The 20,615-nt window shown below is 41.8% G+C and overlaps 1 protein-coding gene across 3 annotated transcripts in view; it reads right to left on the bottom strand.

Moving 5' to 3' along the window:
* The window catches only part of LOC127424016 (FYVE, RhoGEF and PH domain-containing protein 3-like), a 68,867-nt gene that overhangs the window by 8,568 nt on the left and 39,684 nt on the right, over positions 1-20,615 (bottom strand). For all 3 annotated transcript variants that reach the window (XM_051668780.1, XM_051668778.1, XM_051668781.1), the window contains 10 exons: positions 19,372-19,528; positions 18,399-18,537; positions 17,105-17,163; positions 16,702-16,848; positions 7,280-7,372; positions 7,115-7,194; positions 6,940-6,970; positions 2,126-2,227; positions 689-742; positions 489-590 (listed from right to left, as the gene is read on the bottom strand). In XM_051668780.1, the coding sequence (XP_051524740.1) occupies positions 489-590; positions 689-742; positions 2,126-2,227; positions 6,940-6,970; positions 7,115-7,194; positions 7,280-7,372; positions 16,702-16,848; positions 17,105-17,163; positions 18,399-18,537; positions 19,372-19,528 (964 nt within the window). The remainder of the gene's footprint in view (positions 1-488; positions 591-688; positions 743-2,125; positions 2,228-6,939; positions 6,971-7,114; positions 7,195-7,279; positions 7,373-16,701; positions 16,849-17,104; positions 17,164-18,398; positions 18,538-19,371; positions 19,529-20,615) is intronic.

Genomic DNA, 20,615 nt, shown 5'->3' with positions numbered 1-20,615 from the left:
GTGGTGAGATCAGAATCGCTTGTCAGAACGGACCGCAGTCGATAATCGGACCGGCACGACCATGTTTGTTGGCTGCAGTTCTGCTACTCGAGCTCCAAACATGCAGCAGCTGTTTGTTAGATGCATACGTCTTCTCTGTATGTCTGATCATGAGGACAAAATGACGGCTTGTTTAAAAACAGGAGATAATGATGAAAACATTTTTTGTACCCTCTACATTGTGTGAAAGTTCCCAGGATTTACAGCCATATGGTTTATTGGCATTATGTCATCATGACAACGAAGATAAAATACTGGAGAACTTTACACAGACAAAGCTAGTAAGTGATTTAATCACACTAAGGTTATTATTTTTACAATTCCACTTGGGGATCCTAGTGGAGCAAAAATGACACACTTCCCCTTTAAGTATCAAAAAGTTACTGAAGCTATCTGTCAGTATATAGTCAGAATACAGTATAAGAACACTCAGGAACAGACACACATACCGCGCTGCAGTTCTTGCAGTGGTGTTTGCGTTTGGTGAAATGGAAGGTCTCACTGCAGCCTTTACATGTTTCTCTCTCCTTCTCTCTCTTCTTTGAACTCTTCTACACAACACACACACACACACACAGGTTAACACAGTGACATCTACCTCACATGAAGATCTTCTGTGTGTGTGTGTGTGTGTGTGTGTGTGTCTCACCCGCTCATGCTGGGCTCCGTCCATCTCACATGTGTTTGTGTTGATCGCTGGACTCTGTGTTCAGAAGATGAATTGACACGTGAGTTTGACACTGTCCATTAAACATCACAGTCTGTTACATACAACAAAGTCATCAGTCACTGACAATGAGTTTTAGTCGCATGGATTCGCTGTGCAATGTTAATGTCGATTTAACATATTCATTTAGTGTGATTAATTATGTGATAAATAGTGCATTAAAAAATAAACGTAATTAATCATCAACATCTTAGCATCGGAGCAATTCAAGTTTGATGTCGCACCTTGATGTTTTAGTGAATCTGTGTCAGTAGGGGGCAGTCAGCGTGACTCCAGCTGTACAGAAAACTTAGGAGAGCAGCACAGTCTCCCATCTCCAGACATGTTTTTCAACGTTTTAAACTACGTTTAACTTGACACAGCGTCCTAAAAACACAGCACTTATGACTAGAGATGCTGAAAACTAGTGAGACGCTCCAAACACGTCCGTCTGACGCACGAGTACAAAGACCAACAATTAAAAATCGAGCAGAGGGAAGTAGGTCAATAATAGTTTTATGTTCAATGATATGGAAATAAAACAAACAGTATTTTGACTTTTAAAGACACTTTTTGTTTTATGACACTTTAGTGTTTAACTTGTCTGCTGCTACAATATATGTACAGTACATGATGTAATGCATCTGAATTTGTATTTGAATGTATTTGAATATTATAATGAATCTGCATTATAATATTTATTATATATGATATTTATAATAATTTTTATTTAATTTTAATATCTTTATTTGGGGGCCCTTGCTATGAATTGCCATTAATTTGATTAATTAGTCGGAGCATCATGTAATTAATTTGATTAAAACTTTTAATCAATTGTCAGCCCTAAAAGAAATATCATTTCTTTTTTTTTACATTGTGACAAATTGTTTTAATGTTTTTTGACATTTTCACACCCAAATCTTATTACTGGAATGTGCAGAAAACAATAATATATTATTTAAATTCTAAAGTGTTTGTACATCATGGTAGTGTTTGTTCTACTGCCTTTATGTATACCTATGTAAATAAAAAATATTGCATTACAGTATTTTGTAGTGGAATACAGGAATAAAATACTATTACAGTAATGAGAACCTAATGAGAATATTGGAAATACTGAGAATGACAAAAAATAAAAAAATAACAAAAATAAAAATCTATATAAAACAGCCAGATGCATTACAGTCATGAGAGTGGGGATAAAATGTGCTTAATATCCATGAAAATAATGTCACAATGCAACTTAATCGTCCTTTAATGCAAAATATAATTTCTTTGTTTTCTTTCGATTTTGTTGAAATATGAATCATTGTTGTGAACATGACTTTTATAGTTTGTAACAGTGAAAATGTATGGAGTGAGTAATGACTGATGTATTACTGGTGTGTCAGTTGCATGTTCTTCATCACGGCAGACAGAGCTGTTGAACGTTTTAAACGTCTCACTATTCTGCTTGTGCTTCTCAATAGTGGCCAAAATCACCTACAAACACACAAGAGAGAGAGGTGAACTAACACTGCGAATCTGACAATACAACCAGTAATAAAGATATTTCACTACAATTCAAGCTATAACTATGTCAAACAATGCTGATTGACTTCGTATCTCTGCTGAAAAGGCCAGAAGTATGTACAGAACCTTAACCCTCCTATGGTATTCGGTCATTTTGGACCTAAATCAATTTTCCTCTTTAATAAAAATGGTTTCCTTTATCTGAGCAGTGCAAGACTTGGTGACTTTTCCTCCATTTTCCATCTAAACATACAAAAAAGAAATCGGGCATAATTCGATGTCTAAGTGGTCATTAAAAAAAGCGACACCTTTGGTATTCACGGTCAAAATTGACCGACCATTGAAAATGAATGGGAAAGACCAAAAAAACAAACAAACAAAAATTTTTTTTTACATTTTTTTCTTTATCTATCAAATACAATCAATAAATCAGCCAAAAAAAAAACAGTCACAATGCTAAACACACACACTCAGAAATGAAGGGGTGAGACGATAACACTCACAATGCAGAACACACACACACACACACAGAACCAGGGCATCAATAAGTGGAACTCTACAGCCATTTTTTGGTCATTGTTGTCATTCCAAGTCATCTGTTGTTTTCCAGCTGATGACAGCTATCTTGACACATTTCTGTTTCTTGATGTTAATTTTCTTGACATTATTATACATTTACTTTGAGTTATTCAATTTTTATGTTTTAAATAAATAATTGTTAGAAAAATGCTTATTCTGTGTCTTCTCTTTGTAACACCACGGTCAGGTTTGATTGCAAGCATAATGACATTAACTGCAAAAACTGACACTTCAAATCAATTTTAAAATGCTAAACTTTGACAAATAATTGTTTGCAAATGTTTAAATAAATATCCAAATGCATATCTTGTGATAAAATATAAAATTAGGTTACAACAAGCCATCAAAAATTAAGTTACAACAAGCCACAGTAGGTAGCTACAGAATCTACTGGCTGTTACTGGCATGACATGGTTTTCAAATCATGTTATTTATATTGTGTTCACCAGATGGCAGCAATCTGCCTCCAATTTATGTCACATTCTCATATTTTCCTGATGTTTCAACTTATTGAAGTGTTGGTTCCAAATTTTTGTAGGATTATCCACGAACGAAGCCATCAAATGAACACAACACCAAATTCCACAGATCAGAGAAAGCCCCCACCAAGCCATTAGAATGTCATAAAAACGAATCCATGGCGCATAAATTGCTGAAGGAGACCGTCTCTACCATTCCTGCTTAATTTCAAACTAGGGTTTGTAATGACAGAGCTAACCCATATGGACGAACCTTCTTTGTTCCACAAACTTAAACCCTCTGTAAGACCAAATGGCCAAGTAAGACCTTGTGACCTTAAATGCATAAATCTGCGGCCATATCAGGAAACGGAGTCTCGTGAAGGAATCCATGAACGTTCTACTTTCATTGAGTCAACTCTGTAAAATGTATAGAATGCATTTAGATCCACAATGTACACAATACCTAGCCTTGCTAGATAATTCTGAAAATTACTTTGACCTGTGATTACTTTTATAACTGACAAATTAATGATTATAGCCGATATACCTTTTAAAATGTGTAGTGATTTGTAATCACTTCTAACTAACAAATCGATGATTATAATCTTTAAATCTTGTACTATTCAAGGCTTCACCTGTTAAAATGTCCCGACAATCAGGTTTCTCATAACGTGTAATGTATTATCCATATTGTAAAACCAATAAATTAACCAGTATGATTGGTAATCAGGGATTTTCATGTTTTGTTACTTACATGTGTAATATTTATGAAAGTATGTCACATTTAGTATGTCATGTCTTGTCTCTTGCAATGCTTTCAAGATATAAAAGTTCATGATTAAACATTCACTATTTTTGAGTGAAAATTTTGCACCCAAAGAATCGTAAATCAACTCTGATAAGGACAGAGCAGTTGACCATGTGACTCTGAAAAGTCATTTCTGATTGGCTCAGGACACATTTTGGGGTGCGGCCAATTTCAGTTCAAATGTTTCCAAAACAGGAAGAACGTGCTTCTGCTCTCTTGGAATCCTCTCTTGGAACCGTCGCTTGGTCTCCTCTCTTCGGCTCTCTTACTTCTTCCTAATCCTCCATGCCATGTAGAGTCCAAGGAAAACTCGGGACACAAAAGTCCCGAGGAAGCCTCTCACTCTCTGCTCTATGGTTCAGACATCCAACGGGAGTCACGAGTCCTTCTTGCAGAAGGCCTCGCTTCATCCAGACAATAACTATCCGATCATAACAGAAGTCCAAAACATTGACGGAACGAACTATCTACAAAGAGCCAAAGAACCAAGCAACACAAAGAACGCAACGCAAGGAAACGCAACGACATGCAATTACATCTCCAGACTTTTGCTCAAAATGCTGGTGTTTTAATTAAATACTTTGGGTAATCCAATTGCAAATCGATGTAGACTCAAAGAAGGATAAATTGTTCTTAAGGCATTGTCACCAGACTCCATAAGGTTCATTTTCACTCTATTGATCATTCTGTCACTACTCACCAACCTGTTTCATGTTTTATGTGTTAGATTAGTTTGTTTAGAATAGCAATAAATTTGTCTGTATTCAAAGATAATTTGACTGTGGTATATTTTGATAAATAATCTCATCCCTGTTTTTAAAAGATTTCGCTTAAAAGCTGAACCTAAATATGTGTAATATTATTTTCAATAAGCCATGAGAATAATATTACTCCAGTAAGAGAATTAATCATAATTCCCTTATTAAAGCTAATTCCTTACAATAGAAATTGTGAGCGGATACAACAAGACGTTGTATGACGATGTTTATAAAAACAAATAATCTAGTTATTTGTCATTTATCTAATTTATAATGGTTGTTGAACGTGACTAATTCCATTATAAATTTATTACAAATAATGTAGAATAGGGACAGTTTAATTTAATTCCTAACTCACACATACTGTTTCCCTACATATAATGGTGGGGGTACGCGGGCACTTTAACCCATCCCGTGTACATTTAAACTACCAAATTTCCAACATATATTGGTGGTCGAATGCGGCCAAGATTCGTAAACAAATTAATTGATTACTTACAAATAAATTCGCTACATTTTTTTATTTGCTTACGCAAATTAATGGTAACATTTAGAAATGTAAATAAGATAACAATAGCATAAATTCCCAAAAGAAATGCATAATTTTATTGTTCTTACTTCAGGGAAGAAAACATGGTATCATTATCATCATAAAAAAAGGGTTACACATCTGACCCTTCCGGTCAAAAATGACCACAAATACCAAGGTCCTGTGTCTATCTGTCCTCCTACCTGTCTTCTCTTGAAGTGACATGTAACATGAATACAGTAACCACAAAATGAATTTCAAAATATCAAAGTGAGTGTCATTTATTTTCAAGAAATTTAGACAAGCACACATGTCAAGCAAAACATTTGACAAAAAAAAAAGTTTGTGAGGTTTGAAATGTTAAAACTCGAGTGTTGAAAATGAAGACGAAACATATTGTGACACTTTGTGGTCATTCAAAGCTCATTACACACACATGAAGTAGACTAATTGCAGAATTTTGGAACATTTTACAGAAACCCCCCAAATTTCAATGTTTCCAATCTTACGATGAACATATATATTTTTTTGTCTTTGAGAGCCTGTGATTCAGGCTCTGTTTGCTCTGTGTCCCTGTTAAAAGTGTTAATTCATTCTGTTCACAGACATTCAATCTATTTTGTGATCACACACACTTTCCCCACTGTTTCGTCAAAGATCTCGGCCTCTGAGTGGACTACAAGCTTAATCTAGGTGTCGTTGGAAAGCTGAGATCCTCACAATATTACTTCATCTTTGATAGTGGAGAAAATATATTGCTGATGATTTGTTTATCATGCGTTTCTGCTGGACTGCATATTTTGTTCTGGACATCTGAGACATAACATTGGATTGTTCACCCAAGCAAGCTCACAGACAAGTAGAAAATGTCTCTTTTTGTAGAAAACAACCCAAAGAAAGAGCTGATATAGAGTATGTGGCTCATTGAGACTTACAGAAGCAGTGATCAGAGCAGACATGAGACGTTTGTCTTTGTTGTTTTACAGAGATCATATTTCACTTTGTGATTATTTTGATAATCCTTCAAAATGTGGTGTTATGGAAACAAAATAAAAAATCCAGAGAATAAAAGCTTTCATTTGATATAAGCGTTTTGAAGTAATTTTTAAGTACTTGCTACTTTAAAAAAAAAAAAAGTTACATTCATATTCATATTTCTACATCATTACCACAGGGTAGGCCTTATTTATGTCGCAGAGGTTTTCAGGTGTTATCTTATTTTATGTAACCTAAATGCAAAAGTTCAGATTCTAAACTTTCAAATGGTACCAAATATGAATATTCATGTATCCAGAGGCTTTTACATTTTAAATGTAAACTTCTAGTCCCATCTGTGGACCTGCTGGTATGCAGAGTTGAAGAGGTTAAAAGTCATTGCAAGAAGTTGGTTCTGAGAAAAGCTCTAGCAGCATTTGTTTGCAGATGACGCTTTGATATTTTGGTATGTAATGCAATGACCCTCAGACATTTTTAAGCATGGCTTGAGTGTTCAAATACATTTTTGGAGCCACTGTCTAATGTGTGTTTGTGCAAACACAATAACTCACTTCAATCCAGTTGTCTTTCTCCTCAGCCGTTCTGAAAAAAGAAAGAAAAACACATTCAGAGTGTCTCCATTGGAACAATTCTTATGCAATCTATAAACATACTGTATCATGTATAGTGTGTTTTATAGACATATGGCAGTTTACTGTCTGCTGTAGCATTTATGGTTATGTTCACCTGGCCTGTAGCTCCAGAGATCGCTGTTTGCCGATGATGGTGAAAGTGTGAGGGGCATTCTGCTTGACGTTCTCCTGAACCTTTAACCATTGAGAGAATTTGAACACATTATAACACGTACATAAATTCACACACCAACATGCACACATATGGCTGAAGTCATACCTCCATCCCTGCGATGTCGATTCGCTCTCTGACGCTAAATTTCTGTCCCATCAGCCTCAGCTTTGGCACACAATACAGCACCATATTATTGAACTGTCAAAGACACACACATATATACATGAATAATATACATCAATATCATCTCCATTCTGTAAATTCATTTTCAGATAAATGTATTATGCCTTTGAGGTGTAATAAACGAGCGGATGAAATGAAGCGGCTTTGAGAGACCCTTGATCCCAGCAATCTGTGAGATTAGTGAGATTATATTTAACCACTGGGAATTACATCAAGGCGATCAACGATATTCATTGATCAACTCATGAAAGCATATGTAAGGTCAAGACAAGAGGCTTAAAGAAATAGTTCACCCTCACGTCGTTCCAAAACCTTTTTTTCTCTGTGGAACACAAATGGAGATATTTTGCAGAATGTCCAAACCACTGTTTTCCATTCATTTAGAAGTAAATGGTGACTTGTATTCCCAAGCTCTAAAAAGCACCAAAAAAGTAGTCCATACAACTCATGTGCTATATTCCAAGTCTTCTGGAGCCATATAATTGCTTTTGTTGAGAAACAGGCTGAAATTTGAACAAAAGTGACCATGACAATAACAAACATTTTACTTTTCTACTGTTACTATTCCTTTCTTGTTTGGCAAATTTAGCAAAATAAATGAATAAAATAATCATTGAGTGCACCTTTATATTTCGGAGTGTTTCACACAAAAAGCTATTGTGTGGCTTTAGAAGACTTGAAAAATAGTGCACAAGTCATATTCACTACTTTTATGATACTTTTACACTGCTTTTTTGTCGTTTTTTGGAACTTGGCAGTATAAATTATCCACTTTCTTGCATGGAAAAGATCAGGTAGGACAGTGGTTCCCAAACTTATTCAATCAAGCTCCCTTTACTAATCACATTTTTTTTTAACCTTTCATAGTAAAATTAGTTGTAATTGTTGCATAGTCATACAAAAAGCTATTTATTGTCTCTGTAAACAAGAATACAAAAGATAAAACTAAAGTTGATGTCATTTTGTTCTAATGTAATTGTAACCAATTACTAATAACTAATTTAGAAATAGTTAAAAATGTGCTGCACATTAAAAATGCTTCTCAATGTTTTTTCCTGTGTCAAAAATGGTCTTCGGTGGTGGCTGATGTGCACGTGCAGTTTTTTTTTTTGTTTTTTTTTTACCTAATTGCAATTAATATTCGAGATATGAAGTTGCATTTCATCTTGAGCATCTAGAAACCTTTGAATTCAACAGAGTTTTTGTACTTCAAGGTGCAGCGGGAAATCAAACTTAACACCTTATTTCTATAGGGCTAGTTATAATATTCACGAGTAAAGCACTTTACTGATTTGCAAATGAAAACTGTTAAACAATGAAAGAACTAAACTGAATTGGGATGATGCTTCTATAGTAAACAAACATATTTACTATAGAAGCACCGTCCCAAATCATTTTAGTTCTTTCATTGTTTAACAGTTTCATTTGTAATGACACAATCACAAGAAAGTCCATGGAAGGCTCCTTATTACAGTGGTAAGTTAGGTAGTTAGCCTTTCTTAAAAATAAGATTTATTTGTTAAAAATAATAGCCTAAACACATTTAAAAACGTAACTTTAATACAACGTCCACAGTTGTAATGAAAAAATCTATTAAAGTTTACTGTGGTAAATGTTAGTAAGGGTGTGTTGATGTGTAGATGTGAAAGGTCTTGTTATTGATGCTGGTCCAGGTGTTTCTCTTTCCCTCGTCAGTGCTGTTCAGAATGTCTGAATGTGCTGTAGCCGTTTCAGTTGGTTGAATTGCTCCATAGCGCTTTAAAATAGAAAACTCTAATGTAGAATTCAAATGGGTCACATAAGTTCCCTATCTGTCACTCACTCGACGTTGTGTCGATGAGGTGACACTAGGGGTCACCCTTGGGAGCCCCAAACACCTCTTATCTTTGAGAAAAGGCCAACGGGAATTGGCGAGTGGAATTTGCATGCCACTCCCCTGGACATACGGGTATAAAAAGAGCTGGCTCGCAACCACTCACTCAGATTTTCTCTTCGGAGCCGAGCGGTTGTATTTCAGTGAGCTGAATTCCTCCGCCAATCCATTCACCTCTACAAAAGCTGTTGGATTTACGGCAAATTACAGCAGGTTCTCCCCCTCTTGCACTGGTGGAGTGCAGAGAATGCCCCTGGGCACTTCAGCAGACTAAAAGAGTATATTCTTCCTCTAAAAGAGTATATTTCCCTTCTAAAAGAGTGGCACTCACGGAGAGCATCTTTTTAAAGATGCTCTCCGTGAGGGGGTTTTCGTTTGTGTATAATTCCTGGTTGCATTGCTTTCTGCCCACGCAGAGACGGCGTTTGTGGACGGGTGATGTTCTTACTGCGAGAACATGACCATGGCAACGTTGCTGTCGCGGCTTTCCTTCCTCAGAGGGAAAGCCACTCCAGCGGCTCCCCGCCGCGGTCCTTCTACCTACGGGTTTGAGACCGCGTCGGTTAGCACTAGGAGCGATTTGGGGATTCCAATGGGAGCCACTCCGCTGGGTAACCCCCCCACGGACCTCCCATTCTCCAGCACGCTTGTTTGCCCCAGTCGAGTTCTAGACTCGCCGGCTCCTCTCAGGGCAAGTTCGCGATCTCATTCGGGGCTTACGAAGTGGAAAAGCTCTCGATTGCAGCATCGGTTCAGGCCTATGCGGAGATGACGGCCATGCTTGCCCGGGTAGCTGCGAGCGTCGGGCTGGAGTGGACCCCTCTGCCCCGCCCTGAACCCTCGCATCTTGTTGATTGGTTCCTGGGCACGGAGCGCTGCTCACGGCCGCGGCCCGGTACCTTTCTTCCCGGAGGTGCATGAGGAGCTCACGAAGTCATAGCGGGCACCTTTTACTGCCCAGACCCGACCTCTGAGCTCCTCCACTCTCACTACCCTCGACAATGTGGCTGCCAGGGTGTACTCGGTGATTCCCCAGGTGGATAAGGTGGTTGTGGTGCACTTGTGCCCACAAGGCGCCGACACCTGGCGGAGCCACCCGAGACTTCCGTCCAGGGCCTGTAGGCTCACGTCGTCACTGGCAACTAAGGCCTACAGTGCTGCTGGACAGGCATGGCTGTCCTGCAAGTGCACCAAGCCAAGGCGCTGAGAGAACTGCACGAGGGTAGTTCTGGCCCGGGATTGATGCAGGAGCTGCGCTCAGCGACCAATCTCGCCCTCCAGGCGACGAAGGTCGTGGTGCAGACTCTCAGGCAGGCGATATCCACCTTGGTGGTCCAGGATGCACCACCTTTGGCTCAACTTGGTCGAGATGAGGGGGGCTGACAAGGCACAGTTCCTTGATGCCCCCATCTCCCAGGTTGCCCTATTCGGCAACACCGTCGAGGACTTTGCCCAGCAGTTCTCGGCGGTTAAGAAGCAGACGGAGGCTATCCAGCACATCCTGCCCTGGCGTGAATCAAGATCCCGCACCCCGTCTACTCGTCGCCAAGGGTGTCTCCCTGTGGCAACGATACCAGCTCTGCTGCAGCCCGCCCCAGCGGGCCAGCCCCGGCATAGAGCTGCCTGCAGGAAGCAGACACCCCCCGGCCCGCTGCCAAGAACCTAAGGAAGGCTTCGAAGTGCCCCTGAGACGGGCGACCCAGGGACGTGGAGACTCGCTACAGGCCTGGAGCTGGTGATCAGACCACTCCATACCCTGGTGGAAGGCCGGGAGGACAATCCTTTGTTGCCGTTTCTTTTGATTTTGCCGCACGCCCAACAGGCCGCGGTACCCACATTTTCAGAAAAAGAGCGGTTTCCTCACTCCCTGGGTCACACATCTGGTGTCCACGGCCGTCGTTGTCACAACCGCCAGACACCACGCTTTTACGGGTCCCCCGCCCCTGCGTGCCCAGCTGTGGCACAAACCCACCCACCCCAGGGCGGTTGTGGTGGACAGCGAGGACAGGTTCCCTCCTTCCCCGTTGCTGACCAGTCCTATGGTGGGTATCCAGAGCCAGGTAAGTGCTTCGATGTCCCTACACTCAGCACACCCACTCAACGTGGCACCTGCGGCTCCGCCCCGCTGCAAGGCCCCACCCGCCGGTACGTCCGACGCGATTGTTCCCTGGTCCCCCTCGCCCGGAGCTTGGAGGCATGGCTTGCACTCCCCAACCTGTCGCGATGGCTGACCAGGACCGTCCGACTCGTCTATGCAATTCAGTTCACCAGGCGCCCACCCTGGTTCAGCGGTGTCTGGTTTACCTCAGCGAGAGGCGAGAACGCAGCTTCCCTACACGCGGAGATCGTGACCCTTCTACGGAAGGAAGCGATAGAACCTGTCCCTCCAGCCGAGATGAAGAAGGGGTTCTACAGCCACTACTTCATCGTATCAAAGAAAGGCGGTGGGTTGCGGCCAATCTTGGACCTGCGAGTACTGAACCGGGCCTTGCACAGACTCCCGTTCAAGATGCTAATGCCGAGATGCATTTTAGTGAGCGTTTAGCATCTAGATTGGTTCGTGGCGGTAGACCTGAAGGACGCGTACTCCTGCGGTTTGCCTTCGAGGGCCGGGCGTACCAGTACAAGGCCTTGTTGATAGACCCCCCCCCCGGCGAATTCCCCTGAGGCTGTCCCCCTCCACCTTGAAGGTATACATGGCCGCTAAAGCGGTGCACCATGACGTAGTTGACGGTAAGTCTCTTGGGAAGCATGACCTGATCATCAGGTTCCTTAGAGGCACGAGGAGGCTGAACCCTCCCAGACCAAGCCTCATTGCCTCATGGGATCTCTCCATGGTCCTGCGGGGCCAACGGGGAGCACCGTTTGAGCCCCTGGAGTCAGTTGAGCTAAAGGCAGTCTCTTTAAAGACTGCCCTCCTGACTGCGCTCACATCCATCAAGAGGTTAGGGGAACTGCAGGCATTCTCTTTCAGCGTCACGTGCCTGGAGTTTGGTCCGGAATACTCTCACGTGGTCCTGAGACCCCGACCGGGCTAGGGTCCTCCCCTTCAGCCTGTCCCTGTCACCTCGCATCTTCACGAAAGTCGCAGAGGCAGCCCTTGCCCCACTAAGGGAAGTGGGCATCCGCATCCTCAACTATCTCGATGACTGGCTGATTCTAGCTCACTCTCGAGACCTGGTGCTCAGGCACCTCAGCCGGCTGGAGCAAGCTCTCCCCGGTTCACAGCATCTCTTTTCTTGGGATGGAGTTAGACTCAGTCTCTATGATGGCATGCCTCTCGAGTGAGCGTGTGCAGTCGGTGCTGAACTGCCTGAAGTTGTTCAGGTGGAGAACGGCGGTCCCACTGTAACAGTTTCAGAGGCTCCTGGGGCATATGGTATCCTCGGCGGTGGTCACAAGTTGATGCATATGAGACCACTTCAGCACTGGCTTCAGACTCGAGTCCCGAGATGGGCATGGTGCCACGGGGCACATCGCATGGCCATCATGTCGATCTGCCACCGCCTGTTCAGACCTTGGACAGACCTTGCGTTGGCATATCAACTGCCTCAATTTTCTGGCAGTATTGCTCGCCCTGCGGAGGTTTTGGCCATTGATCCAGGACAAGCACGTGTTGGTCCAGACGGACAACACGGTGTCAGTAGCATACATCAACTGCCAAGGCGGTGTGCGCTCGTGTTGCATGTTGCAACCCGCCCGCCGTCTCCTCCTCTAGAGTCAGTCTCAAGTCACCACGAGCCACTCATATTCCGGGCGACCTCAACAGCGTGGCAGACACGCTGTCATGGCAGGTCATGCTCAGGGAAGAGTGGAGACTCCGCCCCCAGGTGGTCCAACTGATTTGGAGTAGATTCGGTCAAGCGCAGGTAGACCTGTACGCTTCCCGGGAATCCTCCCTATCCTCCCACAGCTACGCAAGTATGCATTCCCCCCAGTGAGCCTACTTGCACAGACCCTGTGCAAGGTCAGGGAGGGTGAGGAGTAGATCGTCCTAGTAGCACCTTACTGGCCCACCCAGACTTGGTTCTTGGACCTCACGCTCCCCGGGTTGAGCTGGTTTCGTCCTGTGCGTTGTCAGGTATGAACAGGTAAGTTTGCAGGACAACTGGCCGGGTGTACCGCTTGTGCATAGCACCTTCCCCCTCCTGGACCCTGGATGTCCTTCCTCCTTAGCCCTGTGGCAGGCGAGTTGGTGGAGAAACTCGATGCCGGCCCAGCACGTGTGCTAATAGGCCCTGTGCTGGGGTAGGTGCTCCACATGCGCCGGTTGCCTGTATATAACCCTGTGTGATGTATCTTCCATAAAATGGTTTCCCCATTGGTAAACCCATGTCTTCCTTGGGCAGAGTTCCCTCTTCCACCGGTTGCCGTGTTGTAGAGCTCCTCCCCTCTGGGTAGGATCTACCACGGGGACTTCTCCACGTGCGACACTGCCGACAAGCTCTGTAAGACCATGTGACCTATTTCCACACAATTACCTCCCCTTTGGGTCGGGTGTGGTCTCCGCAGTGTCTTCCCCTTGGGAAGGGACACCTCCCTGATGTTGACACTTAATGGCCCCCAGCTGAACAAGATTTCCATTCTTTTTTGGGGAGAAAGAAAAAGAGAAGAAGCCATGGCTGGGGCAGACTGTCCCCATTTTTGGGCAGTCAACTTGTCCCCGAGGTGCAGGGGACCATACGATGCTCGTAGGAGCATTGGGGGAGGTTACGTGATGGCCAGGTGCGCTGGCTATGAGGCACGCAATGGCCTGCCCATCTCGCACTGCCAGTCCACATAACACAGTTCAGCTAGTTGTGACATTTCGTATAAGGACCCCTAGTGTCACTACATCAACACAACGTCAAGTGAGTGACAGATAGGGAATGTCTTGGTACTTTCGTAACCTCCGTTCCCTGATGGAGGGAGCGAGATGTTGTGTTAATCCTGCTACAACACTGAACTACCCACTGAAATGGCTGGGACCTTGTCTTGGCTCCTCAGCACAAAACCTGAATGAGTAGTTGCGAGCCAGCTCCTTTTATACCCATATATCCGGGGGAGTGGCATGCAAATTCCACTCGCCAATTCCCACTGGCCTTTTCTCAAAGATCAGAGGTGTTTGGGGCTCCCAAGAGTGACACTAGGGGTGTCACTACATCGACACAACTTCTCGTTCCCTCCATCAGGGAATGGAGGTTAGGAAAGTAACCAAGACTTTTTGTCATCTTTGTCATGATATTGAGAGAAGCCCAGTTTAATGAGACAGTCATGTGATCTGCTCTGCATTATCCTGTCAACAGAGCTCACATATCGAGGGAAGCCTGGTTGATGCATGTGCACCTGCACCTGTACCTGTACCTGCACCTGTTGCACCTGTACCTGCACCTGCACCTGTACCTGCACCTGTACCTGAATCTGCACCTGTACCTGCATCTGCATCTGTACCTGCACCTGTACATGTAACTGTACCTGTACCTGTACCTGCACCTACACCTGCACCTGCACCTGTACCTGCACCTGTACTTGCACCAGTACCTGCACCTGTACTTGCACCTGCACCTGTACCTGCACCTGTACTTGCACCTGTACCTGCACCTGCACCTGTACTTGCACCTGTACCTGCAGCTGTACTTGCACCTGCACCTGTACCTGCACCTGCACTTGCACCTGTACCTTTACCTGCACCTGTACTTGCACCTGTACCTGCACCTGTACTTGCACCTGCACCTGTACTTGCACCTGCAGCTGCACCTGCACCTGTACCTGCACCTTTATTTGCACCTGCACCTGCACCTGTACTTGCACCTGCACGCTCCAGGGATAGCGTGTCTTGTGTATGATTCTCAATGGATCGCACAACACTCACGCGAAACCAGTCTTTAAGCACCCTGTGCTTATCACATTCCAGATGAGAAGCATATTTAGCGCTTCTAAAATGGCAAAAGCACAATGAATTTGAATATCATATCATTTGCATCAGCGGCTGAAATTTCGTATCAGCGGCCGCCAAAAATTTTCCAATGCAGGAAAAACCTTGTTCTCACAAAAGCAGAGGATTTAACAGTGGATTTAATACTTTAAAATGTACAACAAGAAAACAAACTGGCATGGCAGCCATCTCTCTTCACTGAGAGAAGAGCTGGACTGTTTCAGCTGGAACAGTCCAGCTGAAATATAGTAATCTATTGCACAACTGACATTCAACTGGATTGGAAGCATGCTTCAAAAGTTTAATAATAATAATAATAATAATAATAATAATAACTAGTTTATATAATGGACTTCTCTAATCCCACCATATCCCCGTGCCTCCCCTGCAGTGCCCTCATGCCTCCCAAGGGGGGTGCACCTCACACTTTGGGAACCACTGAGGTAGGACATTCTGGCAAATTCCTCCTTTTGTGTTCCACTAAAGAAAGACAGTTAAATGGGCTTGGAACAACATCAGGGTTAGTAAATGATGATTTGAAATTTTGGGGTGAACTATCTCTTTAAGATTTGGTTTCAAGAAGTCATAATCCACGATTATCCTTGATGCAAAAACAGATCAGATTCAAATCTTAACAGATTTGGAAAATATTTTAAAGGGATAGTTTTCCCTAAAAATAATAATTAACTCATAATTTACTCATCTTCATACCATGACTTTCTTTCTTCCTCTGTGGAACACAAACAATGATATTTTGTAAGATGTATGAGGTGTTTTTTGTCCAAACAATGCAAGTCAGTGGGTTCCAACACTTTCAAGCTCCAAAAAGCACATAAAGGCAGCATAAAAGTAATCCATAAAACTCCAGTGGTTTACTCCATGTTTTTCATAAGCGATCTAATAGTTTTTGTGTGAAAACAGACCAAAATGGATCTCCTTTTTCACTATAAATCTTGACATTTGAAGTGAGCATTCATGAGAGAAGCTCGATTAGAGTCGTGGGTCGACATTTTTCAGGGATACTTTTAAAATGTTCCACGGTCGCCAAAAGGCTGATGCTTAACTCTGGGAAATGAAAATGAAATGTCTTATTGATGTATAATAATACTGGGATTGAGCACCATGCAATTGTTTGCAATGTCAAAGAATTAACATCTTGAAGCCTGCACTGTGTTCCAGTCGGGCCAGATTTCAAGATTTACAGTGAATAAGGACATAAATATTGATCTGTTTCTCACCCAAAGCAATTGTATCACTTCAGAAGTCATGGATTAAACAACTTGAGTCATAGGAATTAACTTTTATATGGCCTTTATGTCCTTTTTGGAGCTTTGAAGTGTTTGACCCCATTGACTTGCATTGTATGGACAAAAACAAATCTCATTTCCTTCAAAATATCCTAATTTGTGCACTGCATGAATCCGTAGAAGAAAGTAATACGAGATGGCATGAGGGTGAGTAAATGATGAGAGTATTTTCATTTTTTGATGAACTATCCCTTTAACTGATAAACTCCTGACTGATAAAAAGTCTTAAATGATTAAATGGTATTCGCACCACATAGAGGTATCGGTCCTGAGCAGTGCCGTTCTTCGCAGACATCTTCTTGATGTGTCCTTCCTTAATGAGTTCATTAGCTGGATTAACAATGTCCTCCTCTCCACCTAACCTCTCATACACCTCCAAAAGCTTGTGCATCTTCTCCTGCACACACACACACACACACACACATGTGATTATCTGCATTTTCTCTCACAAACTCATGAAATGAGAAGAAAAACTGTGATTGGACATATGAAACAGACAGATAGAGAAGTGAGAGTGATATCGAGCACTTTCACCCAGGGGAGCATTCTCAACACAGGCAGGAAATGAAAACAGTATATCCTGTCTGTCAGACAGAAGTAGAATCAGACACAGAAGGAGGAGGGGAGTTAGGAGAGAGAAATATCACTCGAACCATTTTCCTGATGGCAGCGTTGGAGTGGTTTGCAGCGGTGGAGATCAACTCCAGAGCATCTGAAAGACACAAGAAGAGTTCAAACATCAGAATTTCAGCAGTCTGCATCATCAGGCAGGACAACAACATAGGCTAAACATCACTTTAAAGTCATTTATATTAGGGACCAGGCCCTGAAATCTGATTAGATGAGCCATGTTCAAAGATGTTGTAAAATAGCACATATACATGCACAATGATATGGGAATAAAACAAATGATAAACATACACATGCTTCACTCTTCTGCCAAAATAACTAATAATGCAATATCTTTTAATCTGAATAAGTTTGCTTTATTTGGGGACCTTTCTTAGCAAAAATTGAAATATGCGGTCAACTGGATTATTTAATCATCATGTCGTGTTATTAATTTGATTTAAAATAAGCTTGATTGACAGCTCTAATTAATTTATATGATTATGGGTTTGAGACAGTCCTTTTTGTATTGCCTAATACACCTCAATTGTGGTAAATTCGCAATAACCCTGTAAGCCTCTTGTGACTTATTGCTGGAATATACTAAATAATAACTCAAATAAATATAGGTTACTTAAGTTAACAGGTCTGTGAAATGCACTAGAAAACTCCAGAAAATCATTTCGATTCATTCTAGAGTTTGTAAAACTCTCATTAGTTTATTCACAGTGAAAGCCCATGAAGCAACGTTTGAGCACCGCAATAAACTTCTCTTTAAAAGTAAATGCGTCTTAATTAGAGCATTTATATTGACTGTGTGATTGCAGTTTATATTATGACGGGGGAAGTATAGTATAGAGTGACAATACACATAGACACCACATGTGTGTTTTTAGCATGTTGTGAACCAGAGTACGTGAGTGGAGCGGAAAGGGAGCGGTGTGATTTTGTCTAATGAGAGGAACGACTGGCATTATCACACACAGTGAGCTTTTGCTGGACTAGTGACACATTTAAAGAACAAAGTGTGTAAACACTCGTTTAAATTTTATGCATTCTCTGTACTTGCGTTCTTGAATATTGGAATTCAACTTCGGCTGTGGATGATGACGTTGAACGAGTCCATTGAGTCCATGACTCTTAGCATTGTGCCTTTATTTTTCATTTAATATATCTTCTTCACAGATATTTGTGATATTTCTAAAATAACTTTACAGTGGAGTGGTAGTTAGGTGCAAATGTTGCCATGGAGCGAACACGGAGCGGGGTTTCTCTTATCGGTGAGCAGGAAATAAACAATCCCGAGTGGTCCACTCAAATACTCTGTTTTGAACTCACTCTGAGCATCTTTCCAGTCCGGAGCACCGTCTGGCAGTTTCTTTAAGTAATCTTTCAGGAGGAGCTCATAACGGGGAATACGCTGCACTGGCTCCAACATATGATGCTGCAACGTCAAGTTACCACACACATCCTGCTTCTGTACACACACACACACACAGAGGTATTCAGAGAGCAGTTTTGAGACAAAGGATCTGTTCCAAAATCTAGTGATCTGCTCCAAAAGGAAGGTACCATTAAAGGAATTTTCGGGGTTCAATACAAGTTCAGCTCAATCAACAGTATTTGTGTCATAATGTTGATTACCACAAAAATGTATTTGACTCGTTTCTACTTTTCTTTAAAAAAAGCACAAATCTGTGTTCCAGTGAGACACTTACAATGGAAGTCAATAGGGTAAATGTTTGGAGGTTTAAAGGCAGAAATGTGAAGCTTATTATTTTATCACAGTAAAATCATGTTAACACACATATTGTTTATGTCTTGTGTCTATACTTTTGAAACAGTGAGTATTTTAATGTTTACAGATTGACCCCATTGACTTCCATTGTAATTGTTTCACTGAAACACAGATTTGTGTTTCTTTTAAAGAATGAGGAACGAGTCGGAATACATTTTTGTGGTAATCAATATTATGTTACAAATGTTGTTGTTTGAGCTGAACTTTTATTGAACCTGGAATATTCCTTTAATTTTGTTGTCTCCTAAGTTATCTCATTTTGGACAAATTTTAAGATAGCATTATATGTACCCTTCTCCGGGTAGGTGATCCCAGAATGCACCGTGATGAGCTTGGTGGAAAAATAAATCCAAGATGGGGAACAAAGTGAAACTAGATAAAAATGAGTTTAAATCTGACTATTGTTGGCAGGAGACAGCCAGGCATCTCACTAAGTTTTGGAACAGACTCAAAGTTACAGTGTAATACACAGGAAGTGATATACTCTGTAGTGTGTAGTGCACAGGCTCTGACCTGGATATTTTGTACAACACTTTTGAAGTGAGCGGAGCGCTGCGTCCATGTGCTCACCAGCTCCATAGCCCGATCAAAGTTCTTCACATACTCGCCATACATCTTCAGAAACGGAGCTAATTTCTGCAGGATGTCCCCAATGCGAGGATTACAGCTCCTGACACACACACACACACACACATACTTATAAGTTTTATTGTAATGCCTGGGACAATAGCCAGCATTGGTATTTTATTTATTTATTTATTTTCATGGAAAAAAATCTAAACTTGGAAAACTATTCAACTGTTTAAAGCTCATCAGAGCAACACACACACACACGCAGTCTCTGCAAAAATCTCGAAAATGAAAAATGTCATCTGCAAGAAAATGATTATTTTTCAGAACTAACTTCCCTTTTCCAAGTCATTTTTGCTATGACTTTAAAGCAACTTTTTAGTATCTCAGCACTAAGCAAACTACACAAGAAGTCTTGGCAAGCTACTTTAAATAATTTAGCTTCAAAAGCTATAAGCTACTTACAACTTAAAGTAGTTAAACTACAGTCAAGATACTTTTTTAAAGTTACTAATTTACTAACAAAAAGTTGCTGACTAACTACACTGAAGCTTTTTAAAGAAGAACATATTTTTAGACATATAACAGTCAGACGATATTATTTAATTTTGTAATCAGTTCTGAATTACAGGTTACCCTCATACAGTGTATCCCAAACTGGTATACTTGTAGCTCTGGGGGTACGTGAGGTGGTGATGGGGGTACGTGAAACAAATTCTGAGATTTTAACATTCATTCTGAGTTCATGTATTTCTCACTGGCAAAATATTATTTTGTGCTCCCTCTATTGTAGAAACACCAACATTACTTACTGGTAAAGCGCTTGACTGGGCCTCAGCTGTTTGGGAGAGTGATAATCGGCTTCAAAATTTGATTACTTCACTTCCCAGATCCATGAAGTGTTTGAATACCCAGAGGGAGGTAAAGATGTCTCTGTTCAGCTGCTTCATGTACGCCAGGGTTCACGTTCTGCAGCTTACTTTGCCATACACTTCAGGACATTAGCAGCCCAAAGTGGATGGAATGAAATTCCACTCAAGACTGTGTTCAGAGAGGGACTGAACTACAATCTGCAGGCCAAACTCATGTGTAAGGGTGAGGATTTAACTCTCACTGAATTCATTTCATTGGCATCAAGGGAGCAAAACGTCTGAATCCACGACAAGCCCGATGGTCACTCTTCTTCA

Source organism: Myxocyprinus asiaticus, chromosome 33 (genome assembly GCF_019703515.2).
Source record: "Myxocyprinus asiaticus isolate MX2 ecotype Aquarium Trade chromosome 33, UBuf_Myxa_2, whole genome shotgun sequence".
Classification (NCBI taxonomy): domain Eukaryota; kingdom Metazoa; phylum Chordata; class Actinopteri; order Cypriniformes; family Catostomidae; genus Myxocyprinus; species Myxocyprinus asiaticus.
This window is presented reverse-complemented; position numbering and strand designations above follow the sequence as displayed.